This window comes from Mauremys mutica, chromosome 15 (genome assembly GCF_020497125.1).
Source record: "Mauremys mutica isolate MM-2020 ecotype Southern chromosome 15, ASM2049712v1, whole genome shotgun sequence".
Taxonomy (NCBI): domain Eukaryota; kingdom Metazoa; phylum Chordata; order Testudines; family Geoemydidae; genus Mauremys; species Mauremys mutica.
In genome coordinates, this window is record NC_059086.1 from 7570036 (window position 1) to 7585104 (window position 15069).

General features: G+C 44.5%; 1 protein-coding gene across 1 annotated transcript in view; it reads right to left on the reverse strand.

The window, feature by feature from the left end:
• The window catches only part of LOC123350660 (maestro heat-like repeat-containing protein family member 2B), a 45163-nt gene extending 31623 nt beyond the window's left edge, over positions 1 to 13540 (reverse strand). Inside the window, exons 1-14 of the mRNA XM_044989326.1 lie at positions 13462 to 13540; positions 10724 to 10816; positions 10183 to 10252; positions 9959 to 10072; positions 8839 to 8912; positions 8453 to 8575; positions 7674 to 7757; positions 6871 to 7015; positions 6364 to 6404; positions 5899 to 6040; positions 4531 to 4583; positions 1927 to 2034; positions 1454 to 1573; positions 1096 to 1218 (exon numbers count right to left, since the gene is read on the reverse strand). Coding sequence (XP_044845261.1) covers positions 1096 to 1218; positions 1454 to 1573; positions 1927 to 2034; positions 4531 to 4583; positions 5899 to 6040; positions 6364 to 6404; positions 6871 to 7015; positions 7674 to 7757; positions 8453 to 8575; positions 8839 to 8912; positions 9959 to 10072; positions 10183 to 10225 — 1170 coding nt within the window. The 5' untranslated portion in view covers positions 10226 to 10252; positions 10724 to 10816; positions 13462 to 13540. The remainder of the gene's footprint in view (positions 1 to 1095; positions 1219 to 1453; positions 1574 to 1926; positions 2035 to 4530; positions 4584 to 5898; positions 6041 to 6363; positions 6405 to 6870; positions 7016 to 7673; positions 7758 to 8452; positions 8576 to 8838; positions 8913 to 9958; positions 10073 to 10182; positions 10253 to 10723; positions 10817 to 13461) is intronic.
• Between the last annotated feature and the right edge of the window lie 1529 nt (positions 13541 to 15069).

A 15069-nucleotide genomic window follows, 5' to 3' on the forward strand; every position in this document is an offset into this window, starting at 1 on the left:
TCTGATTCCTTTTGCTTTGGAATTCTGATCTGCTGCTGACCGAGGAATTCCTCACAGCAGCAATAGCAGCTTGCATTTGCAAAGCTCTTTTCAGCCAAAGATCTCAAACCACTTGCAAAAAGTATTTAAGCAATATAATAACGGTGAGGTGTGGAGATATTAGTATCTCCATCATTCCCACTAGGTAACTCTGACACACAGAGCCTAAAATGCTGAACCTACAGCAGTGAAGTACACGGGAGCTTAGTCATTGACACTGGTAGGTACAAGATCAGGCGCTAAATGTCTTGCCTAAGGCTGCACAATGAGTAAATGGCAGAGCCAGCAGTGGAAGCCCAGAGGCCTAGTCTCCTGCTCTAGCCTCTAGATCAGTGGTTTTCAACCAGGGCTACTTGTGTACCCCTGAGGGTCTTCCAGGGGGTTTATCAACTCATCTAGCTATTTGCCTAGTTTTACAGCAGACTACAAAGAATGCAAGTACAATATTTATATTCCAGTTGATTTATTTTATAATTATATGGTAAAAATGAGAAAATAAGCAATTTTCAGTAATAATGTGCTATGATACTTTTTAATAATTTTATACCTCATTTTGTAAGTAGTTTTTAAGTGAGGTGAAATTTGGGGTACACAAGACAAATCAGACTCCTGAAAGGGGTACACTAATCTGGACAGGTTGAGAACCACTGCTCTAAATCACAGGTTCCATAATTGTCATCCGTAGCCCACTGGTGGTCTACCTAAAGCAGGTTGGTTGGCACATGTTGCTTGCAACCCCTCTTCATTTCCAGCTAATAACTGGGATTTAAAAAAAAAACGCTAAAAATACCTTAAATGCTTTTCCATGCAAGCCACTGAGGTAGTTCCCACACATTGTGCATGGGAGGGGCGCTCAAGCCATGAGATATCAGATGATAAAAATCATTTGAGAGAACCCCAGCTCCAGATTGTGCTCCACTCTGCTTAACTGCAGGCATCACGTAGAACGCATACACTGGGGGACAATGCGAACTGAGCAGAGCAGACACTACCCCGGGGCTGCAGCCCCTGCTTTAGAGGGAGAGGAAGTTGGAGAGAAGCCCCTGGCTCCTTTACCTTCAGGCGGCTGATGAGCCCAGAAATCTTCACCTTGCTCATTGCAGCCCCAAACTCGTGAAGTGCGTTCAGGGTGAGGTCCAAGTGGCTCTCAGCACAGAATGCGAGGATGGAAATGACTCTCTGTCACCCAAGAAAAATACTGGTTAGGATCTAACCCACGAGTCCCTTCCTTTCAGCTGAAGCGGTGTAAAGCGCCAGTCAGGCGTCAGACCCATGGGCAGCGGGGGCTGAGTGAAACAGCAATGAAGAGGATATGAAGCGAAATGGCATCTGTCCCAGGCCAGCTCAGAGCTGAGCCCCACAGGGAGCATTCAGAGATTACTTGGTAAAGTGGAGAGAAGGACAGAGTCCTCACCTGTCTCTCAGGGACTTCCATATAATCTGTTGTTGTCAAAAATTTATGAAGCTGGGATTTAACGTGGCCCAGGTCCTGACAAACTGCTAAGGACGTTCCTAGCGCCTTATACAGGAAACTCTGAAAGAAAGAGACCAGCACTGAGATACCAGTAACAGAACGTGCCAGTCAGTACAGACCCAGCTCAGCAACACTCAGGAAAGAACAAGATAGCCAAGTCCAAGCACCCATACTGCAGAAACATCCCATCATCTAGCCCAGCCAGAGAACCAACAATGCAGCACAGACAAGCAGCCTGTCCAAGCAAATATTGGAAGGGCAGGGGGGCCAAGAGAGCAGGGAACAAGTAAAAACAAATTTTATATGGAGAATAAAATATAAAGTAATGAAGCCTTGAGAGAAGCCTTATGCAGCCCCCCAATCAGAATTTCAAGGGAAATTAACTAGAAACTAAGCCTTAACAGAGAACAAACCTTCTCACGGGAGGGGCTGGTATAGCTGGCCATCTGCTGGTTCAACTCAAGGCTTATCTGGCTGCTCCAGGCACTGTCGTCTATCATCGCCAGAGATGTTCTTAGGAACTGAGTGTAAAAGAAGAGTTAAAGCAGATGGTTAATTGCAAGAATTTGGGGGTTGTTGTGGGGGTTGTTTGTTTATTTGTTTGGTGTTTTTTTTTCCTTCCTTGTTCTCTCTTGTAAACTTTCCAATAGTCAGGTGTCATGGGAAGGTTATTTCCCTATTGAGAACTATAAACATCGACAACCCAGACTTCCTCTGCTGTTGTTCTTTAACCTTTGTCTGATGATTCCTCTCAGTCCCCAAACCCAGATGGACAGTGAATTGGAGAATGAGATAGAGCCAAGAAATCTGACCATTGAGGAGTGATTTTATAGTGGATGGAGGATGGGCCTAGTAAACTTTGGACAAAGGGCCCTGGACTACGAAGGACCAGGCACCTTCTCTGAAGTGCTATGGACCCTTTATGCCACCTCCTGAGGGTCTCCAGGGTTGTGAGGTACCTCACTACCACCTGCCCTTAGCATGGAGGAAGACTTCGCTGTGCTCTGCCAGCCACAGGAAATACAAGCACGCCCTTCTCACCCCATTCAGGTTCCACTATCCTTCTACAGATAAGCAATCGGTACGGTCCAACCGCCGAGCCCTCTCTGCAGCCCCACAATGTCCAGCCCCTGTTCCACTGGACACTCACAGAATTCATAGGTTTGCTACACACCACCTTACCAGTTTCACCTCAGCTTCACTGCTCCATTTCACACACTTAGATACATTTATAGTGAAAACAAGCAGAGTTCAATTGACAAAGATCAGAGAGTTGAGAAGCAGCAAGTAAAATAAATGTAAACAAATGGTTACGTAAAAATAAAATCATAACACACTTCTGGAGCTTAAACTTAGATAACCAAACATTCCCCTGTCTCACAAAGGATAGCTCCCCCAAATCTTTCTCCCAGCATGAAACACCCAGACCAAAGGTCATCCTCCATTCATAAGACAAGCCAGCTGGCAGTTCGTCCAATAGGTGAAGGATACCTGGTGCCGGATACCTCTGGACCTCCAGATAGGGTTCCAAGCATCCATTGTCTTCATTTGTAAACAGGGTACCCCCTATTGTTTGTTTGTTTTTCTTGTATCAAATCTCCTCTGGAGACTTCATAATCACTTGACTAGAATTTTCCTCTATTGATTAGCATCCACTGTGAATAATTACTCAATCTACATACAGCCATTCAGGCAGATAAGCATCTCCTGCCTGAAAGAAACTTGTTTATCATTTTCTGGTGACCAGCCCCAACTCAGACCTTAAAAGCATCAATTTCAGTATGGAACCATAACACCTTATATATTATCCATCCAGTCACTGTGCGATGATTATGATGAGCCGTGTGGCACGGGTATCCAGTAAAGGCTTTACATGACACCCTTTGATTATATAGAGATCAGATCCAGGGAATCCTGGGAATCCTGTGGCCTCAGCCATTTGGCACCCAAAGGACCCAGGGTCACACCCTCAACTCCCATTGAAGTCAGCCAGAGGTTAGTAACTCTCAGCACTTTGCTGTTTCAGGCCCGAATTTTGAACAGCAGCCAGGAAATATCAGAAACCTCACAAGAAAACCTAATCTTATTTGATTTTTTAGCCCAAAGAATTTCAAAGGAGGCTGGATCTGGAATGGGGAACTCTAGAGTGTAATCCAACCCCAAATGGAACTGCAAACCTTCTGGGGCATATTTGTCACTAGGTCCCTTCCTTTCATTTTCAGCACTCGCCATCAAAATGTTCCTTGTCTGGATTTATACAAGGCTGCAAAGAGCTCTTTCTGAGCAGAAAGGCTTCTCCCTGAGATACAGTCACCAAACCCTGTCTTGTCTCTTTTCCTTTTGGGGTTTCTCACAGCAAATTTTCTTTTGAGTGGCAAAGAGAAAAAAAGAATCCTTTCGATGTCCCCCAGTGGTGCATTAGCACCATGAGCATGCTGGTTTTCTGGTTAAGTTGTGTGTTGTGCCCAGTGGTAACACAGAGTTATTTATAACTGGTTGAACAATGCTAAGTCCATTTCACAAAACAAGTGGAATTTTTTTGTTTTGTTGATTTTTCAACACACACATGAAAAGTGAAAGAAAAAAATATTTTGCTTTTCAAAATCAAAAATGACCATTATTCAGTTCTTTGTTTTCCCCCTTTCCTTCCCTTTATCCCTCGTTCCCAGGCCTTTCCTCCCCTCTTCCACTTTGTGACTGAAAAAGCCGGGGGGGGGGGTTAGGGGGACAGGGGGAAGGAGACAAACAGGAAAGCAAATGAAAAAAACCCAAAAAATCAACTTCAGTTTAAAAAAACTGAACATTTTCCGGTTGGTTGGGTTGGGTTTTGTTTTGTGAAAAAAAAAAAATTGAAAATGTCCCATGAAAATAAAAAAGGTCAGTTTTCACTGAACAAAATGAAATGGTTTGACCATCTCTGCTTATAATGAATAGTTTATCATTAATATTTTCCCCAGCTGATACATTTGGAGGGGGGAGGGAGGGCTGTGACAATACAGCTGAAAGCCATCTTGTACCTGAAGCAGCATGTGCTCCCACCGCGCGTGGTCCAGGGAATTCTCTGTGTTTCCTATGAAGCAGGAGGCAAAACATGATGTCAGCTAGGTTAGCAAGAAGACTCGTCCCAGGAATCTCCTTTGCAATCAGTCCTTCAAAAACCCCTGCTCTGCCAAGCTGTAACATACCTGGGCTTTCAAAGCTAAATGGGACCTACGCCAACGTTCTTTGCTGGACCAACAGAAAGTACCATATTATGTACCCTGCTGGCATTTTTATTCAGGGTCAGTCAACCCACCAGGAGTGAGATGCTGAGCACTCCCAATTCCTTTTGACTTTAATGGGAGCTTAGGGTACTTAACATCTCAGAAAACGGTTCAGCACATCAGAAGACTGGGTTTAATGTGAATACAAATTTTCCTGCATAATAAGAGAGTCTGGACTTGATCCTAACTTGATGTAAATCGGTGTAGCTTCACTGAAGTCAATGGAATTATACTGATTTACATCAGCTGAGAATCTGGCCCTGTTTCTGAATGTCCAGCTCTAACCTACCCTTCTTTAATGTTGGCACAAGGCAGTACTGGGGACTCTGTACAGCAACAACAACTAGGGAAGATACAGCTCATTTTTTAAATCTTTTTTTGACCATCAAACCCACTTGAACATTGTGGGGTCCGACCTTCATCAGAAACCTATCGGGTTTGTGCTCCACGTAGGGTCTGTCATACTCCACAGAGACTACAATGGCACAGCCATGTCATTGGAGCTCTGCTGGCATAACCCCATAGTGTAGACGCAGCCTACACTGACTGAGGAGGTCAATAGATTCATACCACTGTAAAATTGCTGAAAGACATTATTAGGCCCACAATACCTAGATTCTACATAGGGCACCCACTTGGCCAACCTAGCTTTTATGGCTCAGGTTACCTTACAGAAAGGAAAACTCTGGGTTTTTTAATTGAATCACCCTTGAAAGTAAACATGGGGTTTAATTTTCAGAAACATTCAGTTTGCAAAATCAGACTATATATGTAACCCCAAAATATTTCACTAACCTCCAGCTTCATGCGTAATTCACCTTCCCAAACATTAACCTAGCAAAGGTGTGGGGGGAACTGCTGTAAAATTTCCATTCAGCTGAAACCTTCCTGGCCTGGTTCTGCCCGGATTGAATTGGCTTCAGTGGTTTAACTCTAGATTTACCCCAGTGGTTCACAGTTATCCAGATGAAGGAAAAGTGAGGGCCTAGAAGCCCAATTTCAATTCCCCACTGTTCCCACATATTGCAACAGGAACGGCACAACACGTGTCAATACGAAGCTGCACTTTCTGGCTTCCCTTCTATGCTCCATGGACCGCACTCCTCCTAACTAGCACTTTACCTTCAATGTACTGCAGCAGAGATGGGATCTTTACTACCCACATCTCACCCACTGCTGCATGGATATTTTGGTGCAGGGCCTGTAGTAACTGCAAGGCAGCACATCCGTGTCCTTCTCCTGCATAAGGGGACGAGGCTACTACCTGTCAGTGAGAGAGAAAGAACAGGCCAAGTTTGGTCAGCACAATACCAGTTTGTTCCTGAAGGAGGGAATAGTTCAGACTCTCTCACTGTGGAGACCATACAATAGAGTTGTTGATTCTACTGCAGTGTCTTCCTGAAGAAGAAAGCATTCTAGCTAGTACGAAGATACAGAACAGTGCGTCTCAGGAGAGGGCAGAGACAGAGAGATCCAATCATACACATTCCTCAGCCTGTCTACAAGCATCTAGCTAGAAAACCCATTTTTATAGTTAACTGTCCCACTTCACATTCCGCAGAAAACCTAGTCTCATGGTCTACTCACCAGGAGTCGTGCCAGCAGCCCCTGGGGTGTAGGGAGTTTCACTAGGGAAAGAAAGAGAATATCATTAATTCTGCCAGACTTTCAGAGAGTCCTGCTGATGTTATTCACCTAGCCATTTCCAACATGTCCACCAATGTTGAATGCAGCTGATCATAATTTGCATTTCCATAGTGCTTTCAGTCTGAGCTTCTCAAAATGTTTTACAGACATGAATGAATTCCATCTCACAGCACCTCTATGAGGTTGGCATTAATTACTCCTTCATTTCACAAGTGGGGAAGCTGAGAGAGAAAGATCAGGTGATTTCCCCAAGGTCACATCAGAATTTTGGTGGCAAGCTGGGAACAGAACCCACATTTCCTAGCTCCCTCCCATGGCCATGTTGTAATCACAAGACCATCCCTCATTTTAGCCTTCTCATTGCAGATGAGAGAACTGGAGCAGACTGAACCTGTTCATTGCATAGTGTGCCTGGAGAGAATAAATGAAAGAGTTCCTGTTATAAACCTGGTCCACCGTAGTCGAGGGAAGCAGCTTCTTCTCCTTCCTGCTGCTTTTTCTCAGCCAGCTCCCTAAGGCATCTGCAGAGAGGCTTCAAAGTACCAGTGTACTGAGCTGGCACCACATATTCGAGAAGCCTTGGCCATAACACCTGCAGAGAAGAGCAAGACTGTTCAGTACGCAGCTATTTCCATTCCCCCGCCTCCAGTATCCTGCTGTCGGAATCCCTCCCTCTCATGTAGCTTCTCCTTTTATTCATCACTGACCCTTCCCTTACCTATCACCTCATCTCTCTCTCCCCATCATCTCCCTCCACCTGTCCAATGCCCCCTCACTGTCTTTTAAATACTCTGCCTTCTTTGGTGAGCAATTTGGCTCTCACCCAGAGATGAATCCTCTTTCCCTGCATTAGAGCATTATGGAGCTATTTAGATGGCACCATCAACTCACCCAGAACTTTACAGACCTATATAAGGCACAGTCCCAGCCCCAGCATTTGTTCAAATCCAGGATCACCAAATCTAAATGTCAGAAGTATTCATGGGGGACCTAAGGGGCAGTTGCACTCAGACAGTGGAAAGAATGAAGAGAAGATCTCTGCAACATGATTCCTTCCAGTTCAGTTGCTTTCTATCTTTTCTCTAATGTGAACCACTTACTCCGTGATGAAGGGGTCACATCCCCGACATGAATTTGACATGCTGTTCCTCCATTATGCTGACTGTGCAAAAAGCTTCCTTGTGGGGAGGTACAAGGAAAGTAAGAAAGAACGTCCCTATTTCAAGAAGCAGTAGCAGCAGGTCACTTACTTGGGTCATTCCAGTGACTGAGGTGTCCAGACATTGCAGGATGTCAGTGCACAGGGTTTGGATCGTGTTTTCTTCCGGAATAGCCTGGGTGAGAAATGTTGTACCCTGCTGTGAGACAGCTCTATAGAACTTATTAGCTAGTAGCAAGACACTGGCGAGAGAATCAGTGTCCTTCTCTTACAAAACCATCTTGAACATTGACCTATGCCTGCTTTTATATTGCACTGGAAGTGCACAAACATCTGAAGGGAAGAGAATAACGGAAACTCCTAACTGGTGGGTCAGATCCCAGGCTTAGGAAAACCCTAAAGTGAAGGGAATGATTCACTGAACACAAAAGAGTTTCCCCAACAGGGTTAATTTTCTTTACATTTGAAAAACTGTTTCATCTTTTTATCTCAGAGGAAAAGCATTTAGACTATGCAGAACCAGGGGGATCCACTCTATTTTTTTTGATGCCCCAGCCAGCTTGGTCATTTCGTGTGTAGTGAGTGTGATTCTATCAACAGGCCTAATTCTGCTCTTACTTACTCCGGAGTAAATATTGATTGACTCTACTGATTTCAGTGTAAAGGAGAGCAAAACTGCCCGAGGAGAACAAGCAGCCTTCCTTAAGATGGCGGGGGAGGGGGTGCGTGTGTGTGAAAAAAAGGCCCTTGGAGAGTATTGCCACAAGCTCCAACTTTGTAGAAAAGGGGCCAGGCAGAGCTAAGATCTTCAACAACTTACTGTAAAGTTGAACTGTTTATGTTAATACAGATCACAGATCCAATCCTTACCAGTTTGCTGGTGGACACACTGAACTCCCTGAAAACATGTGCTACCATATCCCATGCTGCACAGTTCTCCACACTTTCTGAGCTGAGCAGCCTCCGGATGAAATGAAGAACTGCCTTCCTCACCTGAAAGGGTAGAGATGTCACACATGAGTTATTGTTATCCCTTCTGCCTGAGATAGGAGATAGGATATGAGAGTCCTTATGCTTTTGATTTGATCTCCTTGGCTTATAAACATGGATCCATTTAACACAGGCAGGAGAATGACATGCCTTCTCTAGTCTGCAGTCTCTCCTCTGGATCTGAATGAAAGCTTCACCCAGATGTCCATTCATCCCATATCATTGAAAAAAATTGAAATATTTCACTGCTCCACACACAATCTTACCGTAGCATTCTGATCACTGAAAGTGGATTTCACTGCCTTCACAATCAGCAACTTTTTCAGTCTTGTCTCGGGCACTGAAAGATAAGGAGAGGTGTACAGTACTTCTTTGTTCCACACACTCACTTTCCACATTGAATGAATCCTGGATTTCAAAAGGCCCTATTTAAGAATAGTCCCAAGCTTCTTTCATACACAGAATCAATGGGGAAAACATAGGACCAGACTCTGGTCTCAGTTACACTAGTGTAAATCTAAAGTAATTCCAGTTCTATAAATAGTGCCATCATACTGCCATGATGGAAATAGTATAAAAGAATTAGATATACTGTGTAAACACAGATTGACCTCAGTCTAACAGAACTCAGAATCTAGTCTATAGTGTCTAATACTGACGATTATCGAGTCAGGGGCATTATTTTATTTTTGATTATTGTTAATGTGCATTAGCCTCAAGTCAACTTCTGTATCTGAAGTTGAAAAATATCTTGGGCTACATTCAGCACTTAGTTGAACCTGTTGATTTCTGTGTGGCCATAGGGGGGTAACTTAGGGCAGCATTTGATCCCTTAGTGGATATCCAGACCACTGGTGACTGTGTGTTATAGAGATTCTGTGCCCCATTTGCAGAGGCCATGAGTCTGTTACAGCCCTGCCGGGCCTACAAAGCCTTGGTTCTTTAGTTCAATCTATAGTAGCTCATGCTTTTAGCTCTGGATCAGGGCTGGCTTTAGGCCGATTCCCCTGATTCTCCCGAATCGGGCCCCGTGCCTGACAGGGCCCCGCACATAACAGGACCCCGCGCCCAGTGGCCTTTTAAATTTTTACTCACCCGGGAGCGCTATGGGTCTTCGGCGGCACTTTGGCGGTGAGTCCTTCACTCGCTCTGGGTCTTCAGCAGCACGTGAAGGACCCGCTGCTGAAGTTCCACCGAAGACTCGGAGCGAGTGAAGGACCCGCCGCTGAAGTGCAGCCAAACTCTCAGGGCACCGCCCGGTGAGTACAAGCCCCACAAATCAGGCCCCGCACTTCCTAAAGCCGGCCCTGCCCTGGACGTCCCCAACTCAACCCTCAGCATGTCGGCCAAGAGGGCAGCTGGCACAGTTGCTCCTGTGTTACTTACAGTCAGCACCAACAATAGCTCTGAGCAGATTCAGAGATGCCACACGAACAGCCTCATTCTCAATCTCCAGCTGCGAGTGCAGAAAGGCTATCAGATCATCAGGAGAAGAACGGGCTGCAAGGCAAGAAATCACGTCCTCACTGATGACAGAACTCTTATTCTTACCCTACCTTACAAAGGAAGTTACAAGGAAACTAATGTGTAACTCAGTCTCTTCCCCTTACCTAGCTGAACTATACAATAGACCAGCTCTACGTGATTTTCCATGCTGAGCGGCTTAGCTTGAGAACAGAGCTGTGGGAAGAAGGGAAATGGTCAAAGAAAAACTAATCAGAAGCTATTGAAAAGAAAATTTTCAATTAATTTCTAAGCTTCCACTTCTACTTGTCCAACTAGAGGTCTGAATCCCAGGTTGATGGTACTGAATGCACAGCAAGAATCAAACACAATGTCCAATACATTAGATGAGAGATGCTAAAGTGTTTTGAACAGCAGAGGTCATCGAATCAAGACACAGCCACAGTGTTTACTGTACAACTCTGACTCCCCCTGATAATCGGCTTATGGAAAAATTGCTTTACAAACTGAGCTGGATATTAGCTAAGAAAACGAGACCACTACCTGCTTACTCTTGAGCCTGCAGAAATCAGTAAGGCATGAGGCGGTCCCCAGGCTCTGCACTATCATTCCATAGATTTTGATTGTTAATATGCTTCAGATCTGCTGTGCCTAAGCTCAAGGGATCCAAGCAAAACCACCCCTCACCTGGTTGTGCAGAGCACTGCAGATGGCTTGAAACTTCCCGTCAGGGAGAGGGATCTTATATTCACCCGAGACCTCCAAGAGCTGGCTCAGACTCTGCAACAGAGGATGAAAGTCAGATGGTGGCACACACAGGAGCAATATGTAGTGACTGAAGCAGATTCAGGGGATTCGTGGATTCCAAGGCCGGAACAGATTATTGTCATCATCTAGTCTGTCCTCCGGTATAACACAGGCCACAGACCTTGCCCAGAATAATTCCCAGAGCAGAGCTTTTAGAAAAACATCCCAATCTCGATTTAAAAACTATCAGTGAGGGAGAATCTGCCTCGGCCCTTGGTAAATGGTTCTAAAGGTTAATTATCTCACCATTAAAAATGGACGCTGTATTTCCAGTCTGAATGTGTCTTGCTTCAGTTTCTAGCCATTGGATCAAGTTACACCTTTCTCCGCTAGACTGAAGAGCCCGTTATAAAACATGACTCCCTCATGTAAGATATTATAGACTGTCATGAAGTCACCCTGTCACAGGATAGGTCCACCCCGTCAGGTGGTACCAGGTTGTGGAGGAAATGAAGTAGATCTTGGGCGGCCCAGCTGGCCTAGTCTCCCTAGCCACCGCAGCAGTCCTGGCTCCTAGGGCAGCATAGCCTAATGGTCGGGATCAGCGCAGCAGCCCTTCGGTGAGGGTTCACGGCCCAACAGCCTGAGTCAGTAGGGCTCCCCTTCTAGGTATGGCAATGCAGCCTAGTAGCCAAAGTCAATGGAACCACCTTTTGTGGCAAAGTAGTGTTGCCTAGTGACCAGCCCTTCTCTACTGGCTCCTACCTATTCCAAAGGTCCCAGCCCAGGGCCCTGTCTTGCCGCAGGGGTATCTGCCACCAAATCAGCGGGGATCCTTCCAAAACATGCCAAGTCAAAGCCTGGCGCCTCAACTGGATCAGTGCTTAGTCTACCTAGGCTACTTCCCACTCAGGGATTCTGTGGTCTCTCCTCCATCTCTGGCATTGGGTGGCTGGGGGTCGTTGGTTGCAGCCACAGTCCGGCTGGCCTCTGAATCCTGGAGCACTGGCAGTCTCTCTGCAGGAGCCTGCAATGCACCTCTGCTCCCTTCGGCAGCCATCCCAGACTGAGCTGAGCGGCTCTCTTTTATATCCTGGTTCCAGCAGAAGCATGCCCAGCAGAGATGAGGGGCCATGGCCTCCTCGGCCCACAAAGTAGGATTACCCCTGCTGAACCAATGTGGTTCACACACCCTTTTACTTTCTGTTTGTTAAACTGAATAGATTGAGTTCCTTGATTCTACCACTGTAAGGCATGTTTTCTAATCCTTTAATCACTGTGGCTCTTCTCTCAATCTCCTCTCCAATTTATCAACACCCTTTTTGAGTTGTGGGCACTAGAACTGGACATAGTATTCCAACAGTAGTCACACAAGTGCCAGATTTAGAAGTAAAACAACCACTGAACTCCTCCTTGAGATTCCCCTTTTTATGCTTTTCAGCTTTTTTGGACACAGCTTGAGTTCGTGTTCAGCTGATTATTCATCATGATCCCCACAATCTTTTTCAGAGTCACTGCTTCCCAGGACAGCATCCCCCATCATGTATGTATGGCCTAAATTCTTTGTGCCTAGATGCTCACATTTACATTCAGCCATATTTAAATGCACCTTTGTTTGCACCCAGTTTACCAAGTGATCTAGATCTCTCTGAATCTGTCCTCTCCAATTTTTACCACTTCCCAATTTTTATCTCATCTGCCAACTTTAGCAGGGAAGATTTTATGTCCTCTGCCAGGTTATTGATAAAAAAGGTGAAAATTGAATTCCTTCCTGCATCTAAACACTTTTCTCCTTTGCTGCTTCAAGCTTCCAGAATGTCTTTGATGCCATCTACAGATTTTACTATATTGAAGCAGTTCTGTAGTGTCCTGATGCTATCAAACAAGTCCAATACTCCAAATCAATGGGTATTTCAACCCCAAAAGTGACCACATACTCTGTACCAGAAAGCTTCAACCAACAGAGATGGTGAGTAAATATCACTACCAAGAAGTTGTAAATGAACTCACAAGACATCTATAACTGTGTAGCCCCACTGAAGACAGAATATGGCCCCTTACTTCTTGCTCACGTGGTATTCAGGGTCGATGAAATAGAGAGACAAGGGGAGTGAGACAATATCTTTAATTAGATTATCTCACCCACCTTGGCGCTCTAATATCTTGGGACCAACATGGCTACAACAGCACTGCACAGAACGGGAGATGAAATAGACAGGCAATGCTTTTAGATCCATCTAGTTCCATAATCCAAAGCAATGACTCTCAAGCCTCCTTAGTATTAATTTTCAACCAATGACAGTTGTCTTGGTACTGACCAGAGACAACATATGGCAGCCCCTGCTCTGAGGAGCTTATGAACTAAAACAGAGACGCAGAGTTGACGGGATGTACTGGGAAATCTCAAGGAGGGAGGATCTTTTTGGAGTGGGGGGGTAGGTGTTTTGTTTTCTATCTCCTTATCATCCTCCCCAGGAAACAGAGGATGCTTTTCATAAGAGGCATTTACCTACAGATCTTGTTGCCTGGCTCACCACGTGTACAAACCCAGAGCTTGTGTGGATATTTATTTTCTAACAAGTCACTGTCTCAACCAGGAAACCCCACTGGCAGCAAATTCCTCATGCAGTTCATATATGCAGACACATAGACAGTTACCTTAAGGAGCAGTACCTCACCTTGGTGATGTGAAAAACATCAGTGTTTTCGTTATATTGCTCAAGGAGCCATGAGATTGGTTCAAATAGCTGATCATGATGCTCTTCTTTGTGTAGGAGGAGGCTCATCATGGGACCAAGGGCTTTGATGATAGCCTGCTTGAGCTGCATAGATGAGACACAGAATTTATGTTCCTATGAATTCATTCAATATCATTCAATGGGCACACCTTTTCTACTTCCAATGAGTGCACCTTCCCTTGTTCCACTGTAGGAATGGGCCTATCAATATTTCCTGGTAAGAACCAGGACTCGTAGGGTTGGTTTTCAGGATTATATCCTAATGCACCTCACAACTATATCAGGTAAGATATTCCCCAGATTAGTATGCATTCTAGGCCAACTCATCCCTGCTGGAACTCCACTGGGGCTGAATGGAGGAATTAATTTAGTCCACTATCCCGCGTTCATCTGCACGTTAGGTGCATAAAACTAGAATCCATGTACACTGCATACAGACAGAATTTCCACGTTGTGGTGACATTATAAATGTTTGGATTTTAGATGTTTTACATGACACTCTGTTCCATCCAAAAGGACCTACCATTAAATGTCATCATCACAATGAGTGCCAGACACATAGAATTTAATGTTACAATTTCTGCTAAAGGTTTAGAAAGCCAGCAATTCTCACCTCCGGCTCCTCACAGGTCAGCCAGTTGCTGGTCACATGAGCATAAATAGGAAGAATTGGATCGCAGAATTGCGATGCATCCATTCTGCGGAATGAGCACTTTTCCCAGTTAGTGAAATAGAAATTTACTGCTCTTGACCATTTTTCCAGAACTGCATGGAAGGAGAGAAGACAGGCAATGTGAAAAGGACATATTGGTAACAAGGAGAAGTTGCTTTATCAGTGAACACACCCAAGCCTAAAGTTTACTACAATTCCATGGCAGCTACTGCTTAGTTCAGGAATAGACGCTGAAATCCAACATCAATTTTGAGCTATTTCTCTTCCCCCACATTCCGTGTCTTGTTTCTCAAAAGGCTTTTTAATTTGCAGATCTCTCAATCTTATTTCAATTACCATCATTTGAAGACAAATCTTTTCTCCCTTCCTTGTTACCTCTTAATTAGAGCTGGTTGAAAAAGCAGTTTAAATTAAATTAAAAATCTTTACGGATAGTTGTTTTTTTCTTTCAAAATTGCAAAGTGTAAAATCATTTCCATTTTTCAAATATCTGAAAAATTCAGTCACCTCTTTAGATGCTCCAAAACACTGGACGCACACTTCCTGATCAAAATTGTCATGGACATTTTTCAGGTTTGTTTTTCATCAAATTTGGGGGGAAAATTATGGAAAATATAATTAAAAATCAAAATATTTCAGCAAGCTCTCCTCTAAATGACTTGTGTCCTCTGCAGTTATTGTTTATTTAACCCTAACACTGTATGATTTCATCCTGAGTTACAGTTTGTCTGAAAGATGTTGAGTGCCCCTAACTGCCATTGGCTTTACTGGGATTTGAAGGTAGTGGGGAGCACTTTGCCCTAAAGGTAGGTGTATCTAGTGTCCTTGCTAAGAAGAATTAGGGCCCAATCCTGTTCTCTATGAAGTTGATGGCA